The sequence below is a fragment of the Symphalangus syndactylus genome, chromosome 13 (assembly GCF_028878055.3).
Source record: "Symphalangus syndactylus isolate Jambi chromosome 13, NHGRI_mSymSyn1-v2.1_pri, whole genome shotgun sequence".
NCBI classification, from domain to species: Eukaryota; Metazoa; Chordata; class Mammalia; order Primates; family Hylobatidae; genus Symphalangus; species Symphalangus syndactylus.
In genome coordinates this window covers 26,507,089-26,528,371 of record NC_072435.2, presented here as the reverse complement: position 1 = coordinate 26,528,371, position 21,283 = coordinate 26,507,089, and the positions used below count along the sequence as shown (strand labels likewise).

Here is a 21,283-nt window from a genome sequence, read left to right as displayed (position 1 = left end):
TTCTTGCTATGCAATGGGTTTTGTGGCCAACGGCCAAGTTTAACTCTATCGTTTTCCCTTCTGATTTAAGTACCTGATGTATATGTCACTTTCAAAAGCTTTCCACATTCCGTTTCAGAAGGAACTATCTACTACATGAGTTTGCTGATATAATTAGTGACCTTTGGTATCTACATAAGGCTTTACCACATTTACTGCATTAATAGGGGTTTCCTCTGGTATAAGTTTGCTACAATAGGGAAGATAAACATTAATTGGGAAGACTTTATCACAATCACATTCACTGTATCTATGAGATTTCTCTCTTAAACAAAATACTCAAAGAGTTTTAACTTTCTGGAGAAGGTTCTCATTATTAAAACGTTCATCAGATTTTAATTTTTACCTGCAATGAGGTGTGATTCTTCTTAGCTTTACTGCATTCACTCCATCTGTAGGGTCCTTCTCCTGAATGAATACCCTAATGTGTAACAAATATAATTTGAGAATGATTTATCATTTTCATTACATCCACAGGTGCTGCCTACTAAATGGAAAGCCTCTAATTTTTCTAATAAACTCCTTTGATAATCATTGCACTCATAATGACTCTCTATTTATTTTTTTTTTTGAGACAGAGTCTCACTCTGTCACCCAGGCTGGAGTGCATTTGCACTGGTGCAATCTTGGCTCACTGCAACCTCCACCTCCTACGTTCAAGAGATTCTCCTGCCTCAGCCTCCTGGGTAGTTAGGATTACAGGTGTGCACCACCACACCTGGCTAATTTTTTTTTTTTTTTTTTTTTTTAGTATTTTTAGTAGAGACAGGGTTTCATCATGTTGGCCAGGCTGGTCTCAAACTCCCAACCTCAAGCGATCCGCCTGCTTCAGCCTCCCAAATTGCTGAGATTACAGGCATGAGCCAATGCGCCTGGCCAATGATTCTTCTTGGTTAGATCTCTATGGTAAATGACGGATATCTTCAAAAAATAAGGCTTAAAATAATCATTGCATCTATAAGGTTTCTCTCCCACAAGAGTTCCAAAAGGGCCCATTACAATCATAGTATTCATGGAACTTCTATTATGTCTGAGCTGATGTGACTAATCAAAAAAGCTTTCTCATATTCAAAGTCACTGCATGAAGGACTTTCTTCCTTTATGCTGGGGTTTCTGATGATTAATAATAGCTGATTTCTGAGTGAAGCTTTTTGACATTCACTGCATCTACAGGGCCTCTTTCCTGTGTGAGTTATCTGGTGACCAGTGAGAGTTGACGAAGTAGCAAATGCTTCCTTACAATCACAGCATTTATATGGTTTCTCTCCTGTATGAATTCTCTGATGTACAGTGAGACAGGATTTAACTATGTGGCTTTATTACACAGGCTACATTTGAAGAGTTTCTCATATGCATAGATTCTCTGTTATATAATGAGTTGATTTATAGGACAAAACCTTCCCACATTCACTGTATCCGTAAGATTTCATTCTTGCACGGCAAGTCTTGCGATGCTTGGTGAGACCTGTCTTTTTGGTGAAAGCTTGTTGACCTTAATTGCATCCATAGGGTCTCTCTCCTGTGTGAATTGGCTGATGAGTCATGAGATATACCTTACTGGAGAAAGCCCTATCACAATCTGAGCATTCATATGATTTATTTCCTGTATGAGTTCTCTGATATACAATATGATTTCCGTTTGATGTGAAGGCTTTATCACATACATTGCATTTGAAGGGTTTCTTACCTGCATGGGTTCTCTGATGTATAATAAAGTTTTTTTTGGAGGCTAAAACCTTCCCACATTCACTGCATTCATGGGATTTCCTTACTGCATGATGAGTTTTCTTTTGATTGTTGAGATCCAACTTCCAGATGAAAGCTTCTTGACATTCACTGCATCCATACAGTTTTTCTTCTGTATGAATTCACTGATGCTTCATAAGCTGAGCCTTTTTCAAGAAGGCTTTCTCATAATCCAAGCAAGCATATGGTTTCTCTCCTGTGTGAGTTCTCTGATGTATAGTTAGCTGTGTTCTAACCATGAAGGCTTTATACAGACTTTGCACCTGAAAGGTCTCTCTTCTGAATGAGTTCTGAGATGCAAAATGAGGTTTGACTTCCAAGGAAAAGCTTTCCCACATTTATTGCATACACAGAATTTTCCTTTTCTATGAAGAACTTTCTGATGATAACTGAGCTCAGATCTGGTCTTCAAAGCTGTTTCACATCGAATGCATTAATAGGCTATCTCTCTTGTGTGAATTCACTGATGAATCATGAGTAAAGCCTTTTTTGAGAAGGCTTTCTCACAATCTGAGAAAGCATAGGGTTTCTCTCCTGTGTGAGCTCTCTGATGTACAGCAAGATGTGCCCTAACCATGAAGGCTTTATCACATACTTTGCAAATGAACGGTCTCTCTCCTGAATGATTTCTTTGATGTAAAATGAGTTTTGACTTCCAAGGGAAAACATCTTCACATTTACTGCATGTACAGAATTTCCCTTCTCTATGGTGAGTTCTCTGATGTTACACAAGCCCTGAATTTGTAATGAAGGCTTTTTGACATTGATTACATCAGTAGGGTCTGACTCCTGTTTGAGTTTGCTGATGAGCAGTGAGCTTGAACTCACTGGGAAGGGCTCTCCTAAAATCATGATATTCCTGGGATTTGTTTCCTGCATGAGTTCTCTGAGGCATGGTCATGAGTAGTTTACAAGTATTCACTGCACATTCACTGCATCCATATGATTTCTTTCCAAAAAGAATTGGTTATAATTAGCAAGCTCTGACTTCTGGATGTTATGAAAGCTACTGTACGCACAACAGAGTAAGTGAGGTAACAAGAAGAGGTCCAGAAAATGGCTTGTTTTCCCATTTACTATTAAAAAAATTAGTAAGATGGTTAAATTTGAGTAAGCTCTGCATTTTAGATAATAATACTGTATCAATGTCAACATTCTGATTTTGATCACAGTATTCCGATTATGCAAAAGACTGTCCTTCTTCCTATGAAATACACACTTGAGTTTTAGGGTAGAATTCAGAAAAACCTTACGTACCTGTGTGTGGTGTGTGTGTATACATAAAATAAAGCAAACTGGTAAAATATCATATTTTGGGAAATTTGCAAAAATAATGTGCAAGAATTTTGTGTATTATTTTGGAATTTCTCATTAAGTCTAGGCCATTTGGAGATAAGCATTTTCAAAAGAAGAAAAGAAAAATAAATAAAGATATTCATAAAAACATATGTAGGGACACTAAGTATAATGGGCTGAATGTAAAACAGATAAACAGTGTAATATTCACCCAATGCCATTCTGCACAGGACTCTGATTCTTGATCTAGGTGCTGGTTGCACAGTGTGCTGACTAGAAAGTTACCTAACTGTAGAATTACATTATATGTATGTTATACCAAAACCTTTTTCATTAATAAGTAAACAAAAACATTTAGGCAGAAATCAGGGAATGTTCCCTTTAGGAGGATCCTGAAAAGAATTTGGATCTTGTGCTAACAGTAACAGGATGCCACTCCCAGTGATAGCAGGAGCAGGACGATATGTCCTGATTTCCAATTTAAAAGCAACATCCTGTGTGTATGTTTATCAGTAATTAACACTGACCACGTCTTAAATATTACGGCATAAATATTTCTAGGCTTGCATCCTGTGAATGAGTGTACATTTGCTATATCATATAGCACTTTTTAGACCATAATTTAGATCTTTCCATCCTCCAACTAAGATTTGCCTTTTTATATGAAGCTTTAATTACCTTCCACAACACTTTTGTCAAAACCTGAAGTCTTTAAGAATCAAAATGTTTCTGATGTTTATTTTAATGTTCAGGGATTTTGGAGGTGAGGGAATGGAAACATTGTCTCCTGCCCCTGACTCCCGCATTTATTTTTATAAATAAAAATAGTAAAATAAATTCATTAAGGGTATTATGTGGAGAACAGAAACAAGAGTAAAGGACTGAGAGTATATTAGATAAAACTATCATAATTTTGGCAAGAGATAATGGACATCGAAGCTTGAGTAAAAATAACTGTTAGAGAAAGGAGTAGAGGACCTCGAGATATAAGGACAAAGTAAAGATTAAACTTGCTAAATGGACTGCGTTTGTGGGATGAGTGAAATGGTGAAGCAAGGATGACCTGAAGTTTGAGTTAGCTATTAGATCTCCAAGAAATTCCCAGGCAAATGTAGCAGGAAAAGGAAATATCTAGCCTGTAGAGAGAAATCTGAGTCATCAGCATATAAATAGTATTGCTAAGTCCATGAAATCAATGAGGTCACACTGGGAACAAAGAAAAGAAATTACCAATGATGAAGCACCCTTATGCTCTCTGACTCTGAAGGCTTTACGAGAAGATGCCCAGAGAATGGAAAAAGTCCATCCGTCAGGCTCAAACAACCAAGTATCAAGAAAAGAGGCCAATTAAGTCTTAGGAACCAACATCCATGGGAAGCAAGATAGAATAAAGTCTTCTCAGCTCTTCACATAAAGATAAGTGCAGTCAACCTGTTTCACTGATTCATTAATTCTGCATGCAACAGTCAATGAACTTTCCCAAAGATTTCTTTTCTTTTCTTTTGAGATGGAGTTTCGCTCGTCACCCAGGCTGGAGTGCAGGGGCGCAATCTCGGCTCACTGCAACCTTCGCCTTCCGGGTTCAAGTGATTCTCCAGCCTCAGCCTCTGGATGGAGTAGCTGGGATTACAGGGCGCTCGCCACCACGCCCAGCTAACTTTTTATTTTTAGTAGAGAGAGGATTTTGCCATGTTGGCCAGGCTGGTCTCGAACCTCTGACTTCAGGTGATCCACCCACCTCAGCCTCCCAAAGTGCTGGGATTACACGCATGAGCCACCATGCCCGGCCTTCCCAAAGATTTCTAACACCATATTTTCAGGAACACACTATGGTGAGCACTCCCACCTTCTAGGTTGCTTTTATACATTCTCATATGATTCACTGAGGTCTGTAGGAAATACAAAAATCAGACCAAATACACTTACCCCAGGGTAAAAGGTAGTGTTGTGATGATGTGTCGATAGTGAGAATCTGAGTCAATATGAAGAGAGAAAAAGGTACATTTTATTTGAAATGCCAACCAAAAGAGAGCCTCATCAATTATTGAGGTATCTGTAGTCACCTTCAAAGTCTTAGCCCTGTTAAACACATTTGGAAGGAGTCCACCCCTCATGCCAGCTACTTGACTTTCCAGGTCTCCCGTCTTGTTGGTTCTCACTCACCTGAAATGCACTGACCTTGCATTTTATCCTCTATTCTCCATGACTCTTCTCCATGTTTGAAATTAAAGATCACTGGCTGAGCGCAGTGGCTCACGCCTATAATCCCAGCACTTTGAGAGGCTGAGGCAGGCGGATCATGAGGTCAGGAGATCGGGACCATCCTGGCAAACATGGTGAAACCCCAGCTCTACTAAAAATACAAAAATTAGCTGGGTGTGGTGGCGTACACCTGTAATCCCAGCTACTCAGGAGGCTGAGGCAAGAGAATTGCTTGAACCCGGGAGGCAGAGATTGCAGTGAGCCGAGATGGCGCCACTGCACTCCAGCCTGGCGACAGAGCGAGATTCTATCTCAAAAAAAAAAAAAAAAAAAAGTTAAGCTATCTGGTTTGGTAGCTTGAGAGCCTGTTCACGGGAAATGACAAAGACTTGAACACTTATAATTGGGCTTGATGGGAGGTGTCTATGAACAGCACAGAAATGTTTCTGGACACACTTTCAGCTTGGCAGATTCAACATCTACTATGGCAGAGGTTGCAATGAGCCGAGATTGCACCACTGCACTCCAACCTGGGTGACAGAGCAAGACCCTGTCTCAAAAAAAGTTAAAAATAAAAAAAGTAAAATAAATAAATAAGAGAACCACCCCCAGCTGACAGCCAGCAAAGAAACAAATCTCACAATTAGTCTGCCAACACCCTGAATAAGCTTGGAAGTGGATTCTTCCCAGAGTCTTCCAATAAGAGCCCTGTTGGCTTGACTTCAGTCTTTGAAACCCAGATCAAAGAAACCAGTCAAGCCAATCCAGACTTCTGACCTAAACAACTGTGAGATAATAAATTTGTGTTGTTTCAAGCTGCTAAATGTTTGTGAGAATCTGTTTTGGCATCAACAGAAAATTAATACATTACTGACACCAGAAACATCAGAAACAGGCCAGTTGTGGTGGCTCATGCCTGTAATTCCAGCACTTTGGGAGGCTGAGGTGGGCAAATCACCTGAGGTCAGGAGTTTGAGACTAACCTGGCCAACATGGTGAAATCCCATCTCTACTAAAAATACAAAAATTAGCCAGGCATGGTGACACACACCTTAATCCCAGCTACTCAGGAGGCTGGGGCAAGAGAATCACTTGAACCCAAGAGGCAGAGGTTGTAGTGAGCCAAGATCATGTCACTGAACCTGGGTGACAGAGTGAGACTCTGAAAAAAAAAAAAAAAAAGAAAGAAAGAAAAAAATAAAGAAAGAAAGAAAGAAAGAAAGAAATCAGAAACAACTTAAGTACATCATCATTCTTACATATTTATTCACCTGTATTCAAACTTAAGGCACTCTGTTTGAAGCTACATTTCCTCATTCTACCTTTGCCTGAACCTTGATTTTATGGTTTCTGTTTAGTTTTCCTTACATTTTTAAATTAGAAATGTATGTATTTCCATTTAATAATTATTTGTCTTAAGCCTTGCAAAGCCACTGGAAAGAAAGGCAAAAGTAAAAAGCAAAACCTCACCAGGGCTTTTATCGTTTTCTTCGGTTCTTAGGAAAAGGCTATCATTTTTAAGGTATGATCTAGCTGTTGTCTTTTCTGATTCTGAACATCTGACAAAAGATCTCTTATCAAGAGTAAAGAAGATATTTCAGAGAGAGGCCCAGCTTTTAGAATTGTGACAATTACTCAATTTCCCTCCCTTAATGAAGGACAACTTTTTACAAACATAAAGCTGGCAGGGCATGGTAGCTCACATCTGTAATCCCAGCACTTTGGGAGGCTGAGGTGTGCGGATCACAAGGTCAGAAGTTCGAGACCAGACTGGCCAAGATGGTGAAACCCCGTCTCTACTAAAAATACAAAAAAAAAAAAAAAATTAGCCGAGTGTGGTGGCAGGCACCTGTAATCCCAGCTACTTAGGAGGCTGAGGCAGGAGAATCACTTGAAACTGGAAGGTGGAGGTTGCAGTGAGCCACGATTATGCCATTGCACTCCAGCCTGGGCAAAAGAGCGAAACTCTGTCTCAAAAAAACAAAAAAAACAAACAAACAAACAAAACAAAGCTAGGGTTGGAAAAAGCCCTCAGAGGTCAGACTAATCAGCACCAATGAGGAATTTCCAGTCCTCTACCCTCACGCCTAAATACAGATACAGAGAAAGGCAATGAGAACCTGGATTGTCTTCTCCCTTGCATGAGATCAGAGCCAGGTAAGTTCTGGTGGGAGAGCTGACACTGGATTTCTACTGTGAGGTCTGGCAGGTTCTAGAATCTACAGACCCAAGTTCTAAATTGGGAATCAAGACAAAGTGGATGGCATCTGTAAATCTGTGCACCTGGAGTTGTAAGTTTTTAAGTGTGTCAAATTTCTTTATACATAAATCATCTTCCCACTTGTAACAGAAGTTCTATTTAAAAGTTGCTGACTTAGTCCTCAAAGCACTGCATTGTAGACACTGTTCTAGAAGCTTTCTGTTAACAGCGATACAGTTGTTAATAGGCCAGTTCTGGACACCCCATAGGACACATAGACACCTACACACCTAAAAAAGTTTCATCTGGGGTGTAAAAGGAGAAAGTCAGCAGAGTAAGGTTAAGTAAGACCCATTCCCTGAGTCCCCTCCCCAGCCTCCAACATGGGATCCATCTGGCCCACACGAGCAGGAAGAACAAGGGCAAACATGTCCCACCCAACAATGGGATTCTGTAGGGCTGCTTCCCATCTCAGCCAAACAGCAAGGCAGACTCACCAAGAACCAACTGGGTTTGACCCACCAAAGTCTGCCCCGGCCAGAGCAGAACTGCCAGATGAGCTTAGAATTACTGTGCCCAAGGCCAATTCCCTCATAATGCTGCCTACAGAAGCCCCAGCAAGCACTGGCTAAGGTTCTGACTACTATCCTCCTCAACTGCCTTGAACACCCAGATAGAATTCATGCACGTGTGTGGGGGAAAGAAAGATAGATCAAACTGTTACTGTGTTTACATAGAAAAAGGAAGACATAAGAAACTCTATTTTGATCTGTACTAAGAAAAATTCTTCTGCCTTGAGATGCTGTTAATCTATAACCCTAGCCCCAACCCTGTGCTCGCAGAAACATGTGCTGTATTGACTCAAGGTTTAATGGACTTAGGGCTGTGCAGGATGTGCTTTGTTAAAAATGTGTTTGCAGGCAGTATGCTTGGGAAAAGTCATCGCCATTCTCCAGTCTCGAGTACCCAGGGACACAATGCACTGCCGAAGGCCGCAGGGATCTCTGCCCTAGAAAGCCTGGGTATCGTCCAAGGTTTCTCCCCACTGAGACAGCCTAAGATACGGTCTCGTGGGAAGGGAAAGACCTGACTGTCCCCCAGCCCAACACCCATAAAGGGTCTGTGCTGAGGAGTGAAAGAGGAAGGCCTCTTTGCAGCTAAGAGGAAGGCATCTCTCTCCTGCTCGTCCCTGGGAATGGAATGTCTCCGTGTAAAATCCAATCATACATTCTATTTACTGAGATAGGAGAAAACCGCCTTATGGCTGGAGGTGAGACATGCTGGCAGCAATACTGCTCTTTACTGCACTGAGATGTTTGTGTAAAGTCAAACATAAATCTGGCCTATGCGCACATGGAGGCACAGCACCTTTCCTTAAACTTATTTATGACACAAGAGTCCTTTGCTCACGTTTCCTGCTGACCCTCTCCCCATCATTACCCTATAGTCCTGCCACATCCCCCTCTCCGAGGTGGTAGAGATAGTGATCAATAAATACTGAAGGAACTCAGAGACCAGTGCTGGTGCGGGTCCTCCGTATCCTAAGCACCGGTCCCCTGGGCCCACTGTTCTTTCTGTATACTTGGTCTCTGTGTCTTATTTATTTTCTCAGTCTCTCGTCCCAGCTGATGAGAAGCACCCACAGGCGTGGAGGGGCTGGCCCCCTTCAATGTGGAGAAAAATGGCCAAAGGCAGATGTGTGCCAGAAACCCCTACAGGGGCTAAACAGTCAAGACACACCAGCCGCTAACTAGAATAAGTTGTTAGGCCTCCTAACTATACTTCCCATAAATCTCAACTGCCCAGCACAGGTGTCTCAGGCACTGCCCATGGCCAAACTACACTTCCTAGGAAGCTCAGCAGCCTTGCTCAAAAGCCTCAGTCCTAGAAAAGGCAAAGAGGGGCTAAACACCGGGTAGACTACACTCCACAAATTCAGCTGAGCTTGCTTCTCCCTATCAGGGAACCTGGTGCCGATTGCTGGCAATTGCCTCCTTCTGGTCCCTCCCTGGGAGGATGAACATCCTAGGGGCATTGGGTCCAGTGCGTAGACTGAGCTTCATCTGCCCCTTGTTCAGGTGGGGGGAACCCATCAGTAAATTATAGTTTTCGTAATCCACTTGATTCATATGGGACATTTATAGCAGCTATTTCTAACATCCTTTTCTGCTATCAGTGTGCCACTTCTGGGTCTCTACTGAGTTTTCTTCATGTTATGGGGTTATATTTTCCTGCTTCTTTGCACACCTGGGTAAGTTTTGATTGGATGCCAGACATGGTCAATCACTGACTGATAGATTGCTTTCTACTTCTTTATTAGTCTCTGTCTGGAAAACTGCTGACGTGGAAAGTATGGCCTTTTCATGGCTTGCATGTATGCTTTGTGAGGAGGGTTCAAGGCAGCCTTTACTATAGAGCAAATCTGAGCCACCCACAGAGGCAATACTCCTTACTTAAGGTCCCCTGTGATTCTCCAAACGTTAGGAGCGTTTCCATTCCAGCTGGTGGAAATGCCGATTACTCCCAACCTTGTTTATAATCCAAGGATTTTTCTCAGTGTTCATTTCTTCCTGTTCTTCCTCCAGCCTAGTGGGGGTTTCCTCACATACATATGCTGATTATGACTCAAAAGGCGTGTGGGGGAAACTCTATAGAACTCTCAATTCTTGAGTGCAGCTCTTCTCCAATAATCCAACTCATGAATTTGGGCCACCTTGAATTCCTCAAACCCTAAACTCTGTCTCAATTCAGAGAGATGGCTGGGATCTGCTTGGGTTTCTCCTCTCAATCCTGCAGACTGGAAACTTCCTCCAGGCACTAAGCTGGGGCAATCATAAGGCTCATTTCATTGTTTCCTTTCTCTCATGGAAAGCTGTCCTGAGCCCTTTACTTCTCAATGTCTGATGAAGTTCATTCATATATTTTGTGCATCTTTTTTAGATATTTAAGGCAGGAGATTATATACATTAGACATTTACTGTAAAAGAAAAAGGGACTGTTTGGGTTGGCTATGAAAAAGTTAGTCAATATCCAGGTGCATTATGTCATATGCATTCCGTACTCATAATAAAGTATGTTAGATTTTTTTCTCCCTTTTTTAGAAACAGAGTCTTATTAACTGTCACCCAGGCTGTAGTGCAGTGGCACGATCATAGCTCACTACAGTCACTCAGCCTAGAACTCTTGGACTCAAGTAATCATCTTGCCTCAGCCTTCCAAGTAGCTGGGACTATAGGCACACACCACCAAGTCCAGCTATTATTTATTTTTATTTTTTTGTAGAGATAGTCTCGCTATGTTGCCCAGGGTGGTCTCAAACTTCTGGGCTCAAGTGATCTTCCTGCCTTGGCCTCCCAAAGTGCTGAGATTACAGGTGTGAACCGCTGTGCCTGGCCAGGTAGGTTAATTTATATAATTTCAGAATAGATACAAATTTATGTTTAGCAACATTTCAAGCATCATAAATCTCATGTTCTTTTTGGACATTTAGGAGTTATTTTCCAGTGCTGATGTGATTTTAACATTTCAAGAGCATCTATAATGCTCACATATAACAATCATAGCATAAGATTCTCTGATTATAGAATAAAATGTTAACATACTTGGATCATAATAAGATAGGGAGATTATCCTGGCTTATCTGGGTTTTCACAGTGTAATCACAAGGGTCCTCAAATATGGAAGAGGGAGACAGAACACTCAAGTGTTTGAGTGATGTAAGACTGATTGGCCATTGCTGGTTTTGAAAGGAGGCCCCAAACCACAGAATTTGGGCAGCTTCTAGAAGCTGGAAGGGCAAGGAAAGATGCTCCCCTAGAGCCTCCAAAAAGAAAAGCAGCCCTGTCAACAGCTTGATGTAGCCCCGTGAGATGCATTTGGACTTCAGACCTCCAGAACTGTAAGATAATGATTTTGTGTTGTTGTAAGCCATTAAATCTGTGTTAGTTTGGTGCAGCACTCATAAGAAACTAACACAATTTTACTTCCATATTTGTTATATTCATAGGTTTTTGTTACATAATACCATTCCTGGGGTTCAAGATTTCATTAAACACGTCCCTCCAAGACTCTCAAGACATAAAAGTATGATACATGAGTTAATTTGGTGAGTTGCCATCATTTCTTACTTTCAAGAGTTTTTCTTTTCTCTAAATTCTCTAAATTTTACTAAAAATGTTTTCCATATCCATTGCCTCTACAGTTGTCTATGTTTCTTTGGCACATGAGGCACAATTTAGCGCTAAAAGCACCATCACAATCTTTCATAAATATTCCTGTAAGAATTCTTTTGATACCAATTGAGATATCATCTCCAGGTAAAGACTTCCTCATAACAGCTGCATTTCTTTTTTTTTTTTTTTTTTTTTTTTTTTTGAGACGTTGTCTCGCTCTGTCTCCCAGGCTGGAGTGCAGTGGCGCAATCTCAGCTCATTGCAAGCTCCGCCTCCCGGGTTCAAGCAATTCTCCTGCCTCAGCCTCCTGAGTAGCTGGGACTACAGGCGCCCACCACCACACCCGGCTAATTTTTTGTATTTTTAGTAGAGATGGGGTTTTATCATGTTAGCCAGGATGGTCTCGATCTCCTGACCTCGTGATCCGCCCGCCTCGGCCTTCCAAAGTGCTGGGATTACAGGCGTGAGCCACCGCGCCCGGCCAACAGCTGCATTTCTACCCAACATGATTTCAATGGCGTTCAACAGGTTTGACTTCTCACTGAAATGTCCTCCACAACCACTGCCTCCACAGTGTTTCAGCCCTAAATGAGCTCTCTGGCATATAATGGCTGGAGGATTCCTACTAAAGATTTTCCCCCCTTTCTGGTATCAGAAGATTTATTCTTATACAATATCTGTAAGATACAAGATATAATTTATTACTGATGGGGCCACATTCACTTCATTCGTGAGGCTTATTCGCTGTTCAAATTCCTGATTAACTACAAAGGCTTGATTTCTTGGAAAAGGTTGTTCCACAATCACTACATTTCTGCCCACCAGGCACTCACTCCTGTTTAACAATGGCGGGGTTCCTGAGGAAGGCATTTCTATAGGTACTGTGTTCACAGTCTTTTGCTCTTGTATGAGTTCACTCATGTATAAGGAGGTATGACTCCTTGAGGAAGGTTTCCCCACCTTCAGTGAATTTATGGCTGTCTCTCTTATGTGAGTTTTCTTATGTTTAATGAGGACTGACATGTGGGCAAAGGCTTTGCCACATTCGCTGCATGAATATGGTCTCTCTCCCGTGTGAGTACGCTGATGCTGAATGAGCTTCGACTTGCTTCTAAAGGCTTTTTCACACTCACTACATTCATAAGGTTTCTCTCCTGTATGAATTCTCTGATGTCTGGTCAGGTCTGACTTAAAATAGAAGGTTCTTCCACAATCACTGCATTTATAAGGCTTATCTCCTGTGTGAAGTCTCTGGTGTGCAATGAGGTATGCCTTCTGAGAAAAGGCTTTCCCACACACACCACACCCATAGAGTTTCTCTCCAGTATGGGATCGCTGATGTCTATTGAGCCGGCACTTCCGGCTGAAGGCTTTTCCGCATTCGCTGCATCTGTAGGGTTTCTCTCCCGTATGGGTTCTCTGATGGACCATGAGCTGTGACTTTCTGGAGAAGGCTTTTCCACATTCACTACATTCATGGGGCTTCTCTCCTGTGTGAGTTCTCTGATGCTCAGTGAGCTGAATCTTCCTCATGAATGTTTTCCCACATTCACCACATCCATGGGGTTTCTCTCCTCTTTCAGTTCTCTGATGTTGAATAAGCTGTGCTTTCCTGGAGAAGGCTCTCCCGCACACACTGCATTCATGTGGTTTCTCTCCTGCACAAATTTTTGTAGGTCATTGAGCTGTGATTTAGGGCTGCTGGGTTTAACACATCTATGGTATTTAACTCCAATAAGAGTTTTATAACACTTGATATGGAGGCATGATTTCTCATATCCACCAAATGCATCAGAATCTTTTCCTGCATATCCTCTATTCTGGATAACAAAACCTAAATGAGATTTCAAACTTTTACAATGCGAGCCAAACTTACTGTGTCTTTATATTAAAGGAACAATGCTCTTACATAAACCAAACTTATTTCCAAGGGCATAACTTTGTTGACATCTTTCAAAATGTTTAAGCTCATTTTGGTTTTCTGGGTAGCACTGCATATGGTCAACCCCCCAAATTTCTTCTAGGAAAAAGAACAATACGAACATTCATGATAATTTTTTGTGGAGGTGGCAGAAGGTGCAAAAATGCCATGGTTTTGGCTGGCTTTTCTAAGATCTCAGTCTCAGAGTAATGTACCTCACACTCTGCGAAAGAGGATGATACTATAAAACAGCAAAAGGAAAATACGGCAACTTTAGCAACAACAATGGATACTCTATAATGAATCAATACAACTTGGGCTGCCTCCCAAATCGGACCTTGCAAATGGAGACAGAATAGAAACAAATATTTGGAATAAATCAAAAATAGATGGAGGGGATGGATGTATTCACCCAACAAACACTGAATAGACTGGTATTTGGGATACTACAGTGACTAATAATTATTCTCTCTCTCCATGAACCTGTCATTCAGGTAAAGACAGAGAATCAACAGGTATGCAAAGAAGTAAGAAAATTACAGAATGTGAAGAACAGTGCAAAGGAAGTGGCTCACATCATAGGGTAAGAAAGAGCAATGTTATGCAAAGAACAAAATAAAGAACATTCCAAGAAAAGTGAACAGCCAGTGTGAAAACCTAGAGGCAGAAAAAACTTAGGTATGATAAAAAAAAAAAAAAATGTAAGAGAAGCTGGTTTACCTGGAATATCCTGAGCTTGAGTGAAGTAGAAATACAAAAGTTTGGCAAGGCTGGCAGAATTAAAAACAAAGATTTTGGAGGAAGACTTTGTTAGAAACTGGAATTTATGCTAAGAACAACGGCAGTAAGCCACCAAACATTTTTTGCCAAGAAAACATGTTCTGAATTGACAGTTCCAAAACATGACTGTTCCATGGAGAACGCATTGAAAAGATGAAATTATAGAAGGGAATATGCTGGAGGTTATGGCAGAATTCAGATGGCTTGATCAGGAATAATTACAATGGAGATGGAGAAATGTGAAAAAACAAGAACATAAGTATGGAGGAGGAAAAGATAGGATTCACTCTTAGAACAAATGTTGCCAGTAGAAAAGTGAAGAATTGAGGATAACTGCTCAATATGTGGCTTAAACACCTATGTAGGTGCTGGTGCCATTTAATAAAATGAGGGTAAAAGCAGCCTCATACCAACCAGTGAAATACACACACAAAACAATGTATGACCATTACTAAGTTAGTGCAGCATAGACACAAAGGAGACAAAAGTCAGAAAAGTAGGTGGCCAGGCACAGTGGCTCACGTCTGTAGTCCCAGCACTTTGGGAGGTTGAGGTGGGTGAGAGGAGTTCGAGACCAGCCTGGCCAACATGGTGAAACCCTGTCTCTACTAAAAATACAAAAAAAAAAGATTAGCCAGGCATGGTGGCGGGCGCCTATAATCTCAGCTACTTGGGAGGCTGAGGCAGGAGAATCCCTTGAACCCAGGAGATGGAGGTTGCAGTGAGCTGAGATCGGGCCACTGCACTCCAACCTGGGCAACAAAAGCAAAACTCTGTCTCAAAAAAAAAAAAAAAAAAGAGGGAGCTCCAAATGTGCCCTGGAATAGTCAAAAACTAGTTCTTGGAAGTAAAACAAGAGCCGACAGTGAAAGAGGGCAGTATCTGGATGTAAAAATGCAACATGATCAAATGCACAGATGTCATTCCTCATGTTATTTGACATTATCTGTAGCATTCAATAAAATATATGCCTTCCTCCTCCTTGGAATAATTTTGTCACTTATTTCATGGACATCTTCTGACTCTCCTACCACAACCCTGATACTTTTTCTACGTGGCAGGGTTCTCCTCTTTTGAATCTCTGAATATATGTGGACCTCTTCTTTCTTCAAGCAACACTCACTCCTCGTGTCTTCTCATCAAGTTCCAGTGCCTTGATGGCCCCTGCCCAGAGGGGATTGAAGCCATCACACCAAATGGAACTCACAGAACAATGGAAGTCAGTCAAACGTGCAGCAATGGAGGTGATGAGAACCTCTATTACCACGGCCTACTGTGAGGTGGGACTTGAGAGTGGAGTGTTCAAAACAATAAAAATTAACAGGAGCAGCTAAGATTTTCAGACATAGAACAGAGTAAACCGAGAAGACTCAAGGCAACTCCAAGGTGACCGGGCACCGGAGTGGTGAGCAATATGGCAGAGCCTAAATATAATGCACAGGGAGGGAAAGGATTTTCCAGGAGGAAAGAGAATCCCAGTTTCTAACCCTGAAGCCGAGGGAAGAAGAATTTCACAGAATACTCATCCTGGGTGCTGGCAAAATAGAGAATAAGAAGGCAGGTGAGATTACAGAAAAGGAATATCTGCATGAAGCTATTTGTCAGAAGACAGAGCTGAAATCTTTAGTATATATGAGTATACTACATGATGGTAGAAACATCTGGGAGAAAGGAGGATTCTGGTTTCACATACTGGAAGAAGGAAATATTCGGAGAGCTGTCCTGGCGGCTGGCGACACACAGCAGGTTAGAGTGCAGATGAGACATTAGTAGCAGACATGTTAATTTGCGAGTCTCCAGCAGGGGCCAGAGAGCTCAGGCCCTGAGAATGAATTAAACTTCTACCAGGAGAATCAGCAGAAGATTAAAAAAAAAAAAACAGAAGCTGGAAGGGCGGGGAGCAGTGCGTGAGTAAATCGACAGAGATGCCCTGAGAGACAAGGTGTGGGGGCTTTGACGTGAGCTAAGGTGAGGTGATTTTCAGTAAAGGAAATCAGGCCTTTCCAGAGGGGCCGGGACATGCTTTTAAGCGACAGAAGTGGTAAAAGTAACACAATCCAGCCAGGCGTAGTGGCTCACGCCTGAAATCCCAGCACTTTGGGAGGCCAAGGTGGGCGGATCATGAGGTCAGGAGTTCGAGACCAGCCTGGCCAATGTAGTGAAACCCCATCTCTACTAAAAATACAAAAAAATAGCCAGGCCTGGTGGCCGGTGCCTGTAATCCCAGCTACTCGAGAGGCTGAGGCAGGAGAATCACTTAAACCTGGGAGGTGGAGGTTGCAGTGAGCCAAGATTGCGTCATTGCACTCCAGCCCAGCCAACGGTGCGAGACTCCGTCTCAAAAAAAAAAAAAAAAGGCAACGCAATCCAGCTGGGTTACAACGGGAATTTCAAAGCAAGTAAGGAAGGAGCAAAAGTCAGGAGCAGGCTGGGAAGAATGGAACCAGGGAAGAATTCAAGGTCTTCGATGACATGGACTGAAATCAGATCCAGAAAACAGAAGAAAGGAAGGCATTATCCTTGAGAGCCGGCTCTATTAGGGATGGACACAGATGCAGAAAGGCTGATTAGGTTTCTGGGCCACCAACTACCGTAAAGTCCTCTAAAGAACACTCTAAAAGCATCAACCCTTCTCCGACCAGCTGGGATTTTCATGCCATTTTCTTAGTTTTCACTCACTTACCTGGAAAGGTTTGACTGTGGGCTGCTCCTTCCACTATCCATGGGGGTTCTCCTTGCTCCAACTTGAAGAGCGAATCTGGCTTGGTGACTTGATACCCTATAAATGGGAGATCACTGAACACTTGGCACGTGTGCTTGGGGAATGGATGAAGATGGAGAGGGTTATGTCTCAGGAACCACGGCATTTGCACTTTGATAAAGTAAAAATCTTTCACTCAGTAAAGGGGCACAACCACTTGGTGCCAGGGAGGAAAATACAAGTCTACAACACACTCATACCCATTGGGATGGCTACTATCAAAAACAAAACAAAAAGCAAAGTAACAATTGTTGTCAAACGTGGAGAAACTGGGACCCTGTGTACTCTTGATGGGAATGTAAAATAGTACTGACATTGTGGAAGACTGTTCCTCAAAAAATTAACAATGGAATGACCATATCATCCAGCAATTCCACTTCCGGGTATATACCCCAAAGAATGGAAAGCAGGGTCTCAAAGAGATATTTGTACACCCATATTCACAGCAACATGAGTCACAAGCGCTAAAACATGGAAGCAACCTAGTGTTCCTTAACAGATAAGTGCATAAGCAAAAGGCGGTATATACATACAAAAGAATATTATTCAGCCTTAAAAAGGAAATTCTGGCACATGCTACAACATGGATAAACCTTGAGAACATCATACTAAGTGAAATAAGCCAGACACAAAAAGACAGACACTATATAATTCCACTTATATGAGGTACTTAGAGAAGTCAAAATCCTAAAGACGGAAAGTGAATGGTGGTCGCCAGGGGCTGGGGAGAAGTTGGGGAATGGGTAGTTGTTGTTTTATGGGTACAGAGTTTCAGTTTTAGAAGACAGAAGGTAGTGTTGGTGGGTGCATAACACTATGAGCACTATGAGTGCATTTAACCCACTGAACTGCACGCTTATGGTTAAGACAGTGAATTTTATGTTATATATTTTACCACAACAACAAAAAATCTATAACATACAATGCTTTAGTCTAAACCATTAAATATTTACAGGACCGTACAGTGGTCACCAAATAAGAAAGAAAAGGTAAGTGACTGCGACGCTGTCCTTACCTACTGATACTAGGTTGCTGTAGTTCTCCAACATTACTTCCTTGTACAAGACCTTCTGAGACTGGTCCAAAAACTGCCACTCCTCCCTGGTGAAGCCCACAGCCACATCTTCGAATGACAATGACCCCTATAATAACAATTCCAATGTAATCTGAGGTGGATAACAATAGATGATGCGGAAAAGAGGGATGGGGACATGTCTTGATCCTTTTCTCCATGACAACTTATGCACACCATGACTATTTCACATACCAAAGGACCATGGAATTCCACCAATTCTTCCTACCCTAAAAAAGCACTAAGGCAGTACTTGCATAGATATGAAACAACGTGTAATAAGAATGTTCATTATTCCTTTGTTTCTCATAATGAAAAACTTACCAATAATCTAAATGTCTATCAAAAGCAGACAGGGTTAAATTACAGCACCTCCATGCTATAATATACTACAAAAATGTTAAAATCAATGAGGTAGATGTATACATGCCCACATGACTATCAATGATCTCCAAGGCAGTCTCTTAAATGCAAAAAACTAAGCTCCCAAATAATATATGATCTAAGACATATTTAAAAAATGTAATAATATGGCTGGGCGTGGTGGCTCACACCTGTAATCCCAGCACTTTGGGAGGCCGAGCAGATCACAAAGTCAGGAGATTAAGACTATCCTGGCTAACACAGTGAAACCCCGTCTCCACTAAAAATACAAAAAATTAGCTGGGCATGGTGGTGGGCACCTGTAGTCCCAGCTACTCAGGAGGCTAAGGCAGGAGAATGGCATGAACCCGGGAGGCGGAGCTTGCAGTGAGCCAAGATTGCGCCACTGCACTGCAGCCTGGGCGACAGAGCGAGACTCCACCTCAAAAGGAAAAAAAAAAAAAGTAATAATATGGCTGGGTGTGGTGGCTCACGCCTGTAATCCCAGCACTTTGGGAGGCTGAGGCAGGGGGCTCATGAGGTCAGGAGTTCAAGACCAGCCTGGCCAACATGGCGAAACCCCCATCTCTACTAAAAATACAAAAATTAGCGGGGTGTGGTGGCACGCACCTGTAATCCCAGTTACTCAGGAGGCTGAGGCAGGAGAATTGCTTGAGCCCAGGAGGCGGAGGTTGCAGTGAGCCAAGATTGCACCATTGCACTCCAGCTCTGGGCGACACAGCAAGACTCCATCTTGGGGGAAAAAAAAAAGTAGTAATATTTACAATTACGTATGTATAAGTATACACATGTATGTATACAGAAATGTACATAAATATATTCTACCAGATGTCAATCACAGGGAGGAACTAGATAGAGACCCAAACTATGAACACTTATTCATTATCCTTTGGGTTGAAGTTTGGGCAGAAAAAGGGTGAAAGGAGATACTCTCTTTTGATACAAATGCTTCTGTTTGCTTGAACCTCTTGCGTGCAAATGTAGCCATGTATCATTTCAGTAACTAAACATAGAAAAAGCAGAACAAGCAGAACTGGCGCTTTTGTTTTTTGAACCTGGAGTTAAGAAGGTAAGAAAGAAGCACTGTCAGTATCTGCATTCCACACTGTTACCAAAGAATGGAGCTGTTAGTTGTCTCCTGCTATATCAATAACAAAAATCTGGATGAGAGAATTCTTCTTCATGGAGGATCATTCAAAGGTCAAGCAGCCCATTCATTCTATTGGATACTCCAGGCTTTATTACTGGGCAAAGTCAGATGACCAGAAGCCTCTATTTTCAAGGCACACTATTTTCGACGAATTTTGTCCAATCCAGTTTTCCTTTGGCATTACTCCTTAGCTTACCCCACTAAACAATAGGAAAAAGCCAAAGAAAACATCCCATGCCTTTATTACAAGGCTGACTTTGAGGATACTGTCAACCACAAAAGCTCTCTGAAGGAAAGAAATTTCTCAAGATCTAACAGCAATGACACATTTACCTCCCCTGAAGAACTGCCTTGCTCTCTCCTCACAGACATTACAATCGTGGCGTTTTTCAGGTGTTTCCTGTTATTTCAGCTGCCAAAAAAAAGGAGACAGTTTAAAGCAGAGAAAACCCACAGGGTCTTAACAGTCACTTAGCTATGCTCCGACATTAAGAACTTGGCACAAACCCCCTGATCCATATATCTCGTTTCTTAATTTGCCAGGATTTTAAGATTCCAACTTAAACTTATTTTCCCACAGATCCTGATTTTTATCAGCATACACTATCTCATTCAACCAGACTGTCTTTTACAAGCTTCCACAGACCCACTGGGAAACAAAGGACAAAACAGGTAAAACAAACCTCACCTGGGCCTTGGCCATTTCCTTCAACTCTTAGGGGCTAGCAACTCTAGGATGTTCTCTCTCTTCTGTCTATTCTGGGCCTTCCCAGAAGTTGTGGTCAGGTATCATCTCAGGTCAAGCTACCACTGGAAACAATGATCTTCCCCAGCCTGGAAGCTCTTTCTTCCATTACTGAAAATATCTTGTTCCTATAGGCTAGAACCTGTGGATTCAAGACCAAATTCAATGATAAGAAGACATGCTCCTAGGATCACAGGTCTCCAGTTGCCATCTGGACTCACATTAACATCAGGTTCCAATATTTCATCTGTCTCCTTAACACCCTGGAAGCCATTACATCATGGGGCAGTGATCCAGAGGAAGATATGGAATGGGCAAGAGGAATGCCTTTTTTTGGTTATGTCAGAAATAGAGTGGATGTGAAACAGGAGAAAGTAAACAAAAACCACCTTATGGTCTTGTCCACTGCCAAGTTCTCACATATATCAGTTTTAGGTAAGACAATGAAGTGGTAAAGCCAGGCATGGTGGCATGTGCCCTAGAGTTCCAGCTATTGTAGAGGCTGAGACAGGTGGATCTCACCTGAGCTCCAGAGTTCAAGACCAGCCTGGACACATGCCAAGACTCTGTCTCTAAAAATAAAAACATAAAAGAAGTGGTGGCTCAGGAAACTGACTTAAAATCACCACCGGCAGCCACATGCTCCTAAATTTTTTGTTTATTGCACTGTCTTACTAATCATACAAACCATGAGCACTGTCTTACTAAACCGTCAATACTACTTTATAAGGTACTCATTACTATTTCCATTTTAAACATGAGTAAGCTGAGGCTTGCTGAGACAAAGTGTGTTGTGCAGGTTAACATTCTTCCTA

The 21,283-nt window shown here is 41.9% G+C and overlaps 1 protein-coding gene across 1 annotated transcript; it reads right to left on the bottom strand.

Moving 5' to 3' along the window:
* Positions 1 to 5,064: 5,064 nt before the first annotated feature.
* On the bottom strand, positions 5,065 to 21,085 carry ZNF577 (zinc finger protein 577). Its single transcript, XM_063615660.1, has 6 exons — positions 20,991 to 21,085; positions 20,412 to 20,610; positions 20,057 to 20,135; positions 18,133 to 18,259; positions 17,040 to 17,135; positions 5,065 to 13,313 (listed from the first exon to the last, which is right to left on the bottom strand). The coding sequence occupies exons 3-6, from the start codon at positions 20,093 to 20,095 to the stop codon at positions 12,322 to 12,324; spliced, it is 1,254 nt and encodes a 417-aa protein (XP_063471730.1). The 5' UTR covers positions 20,096 to 20,135; positions 20,412 to 20,610; positions 20,991 to 21,085; the 3' UTR covers positions 5,065 to 12,321.
* Positions 21,086 to 21,283: the final 198 nt, after the last annotated feature.

Excerpts from the sequence above, each read along its gene's own strand:
- ZNF577 (XM_063615660.1), bottom strand. The coding sequence starts at position 20,095 with ATGTCTGTGAGGAGAGAGCAAGGCAGTTCTTCAGGGGAG. Across the intron at positions 17,136-18,132 it reads CAGCAACCTAGTATCAGTAG|GGTATCAAGTCACCAAGCCA; the intron begins GTAAGGACAGCG and ends TCCCATTTATAG. Across the intron at positions 13,314-17,039 it reads CCACAGTCAAACCTTTCCAG|GAGAGAAACCACATGAATGC; the intron begins GTAAGTGAGTGA and ends AAATTTGTGCAG.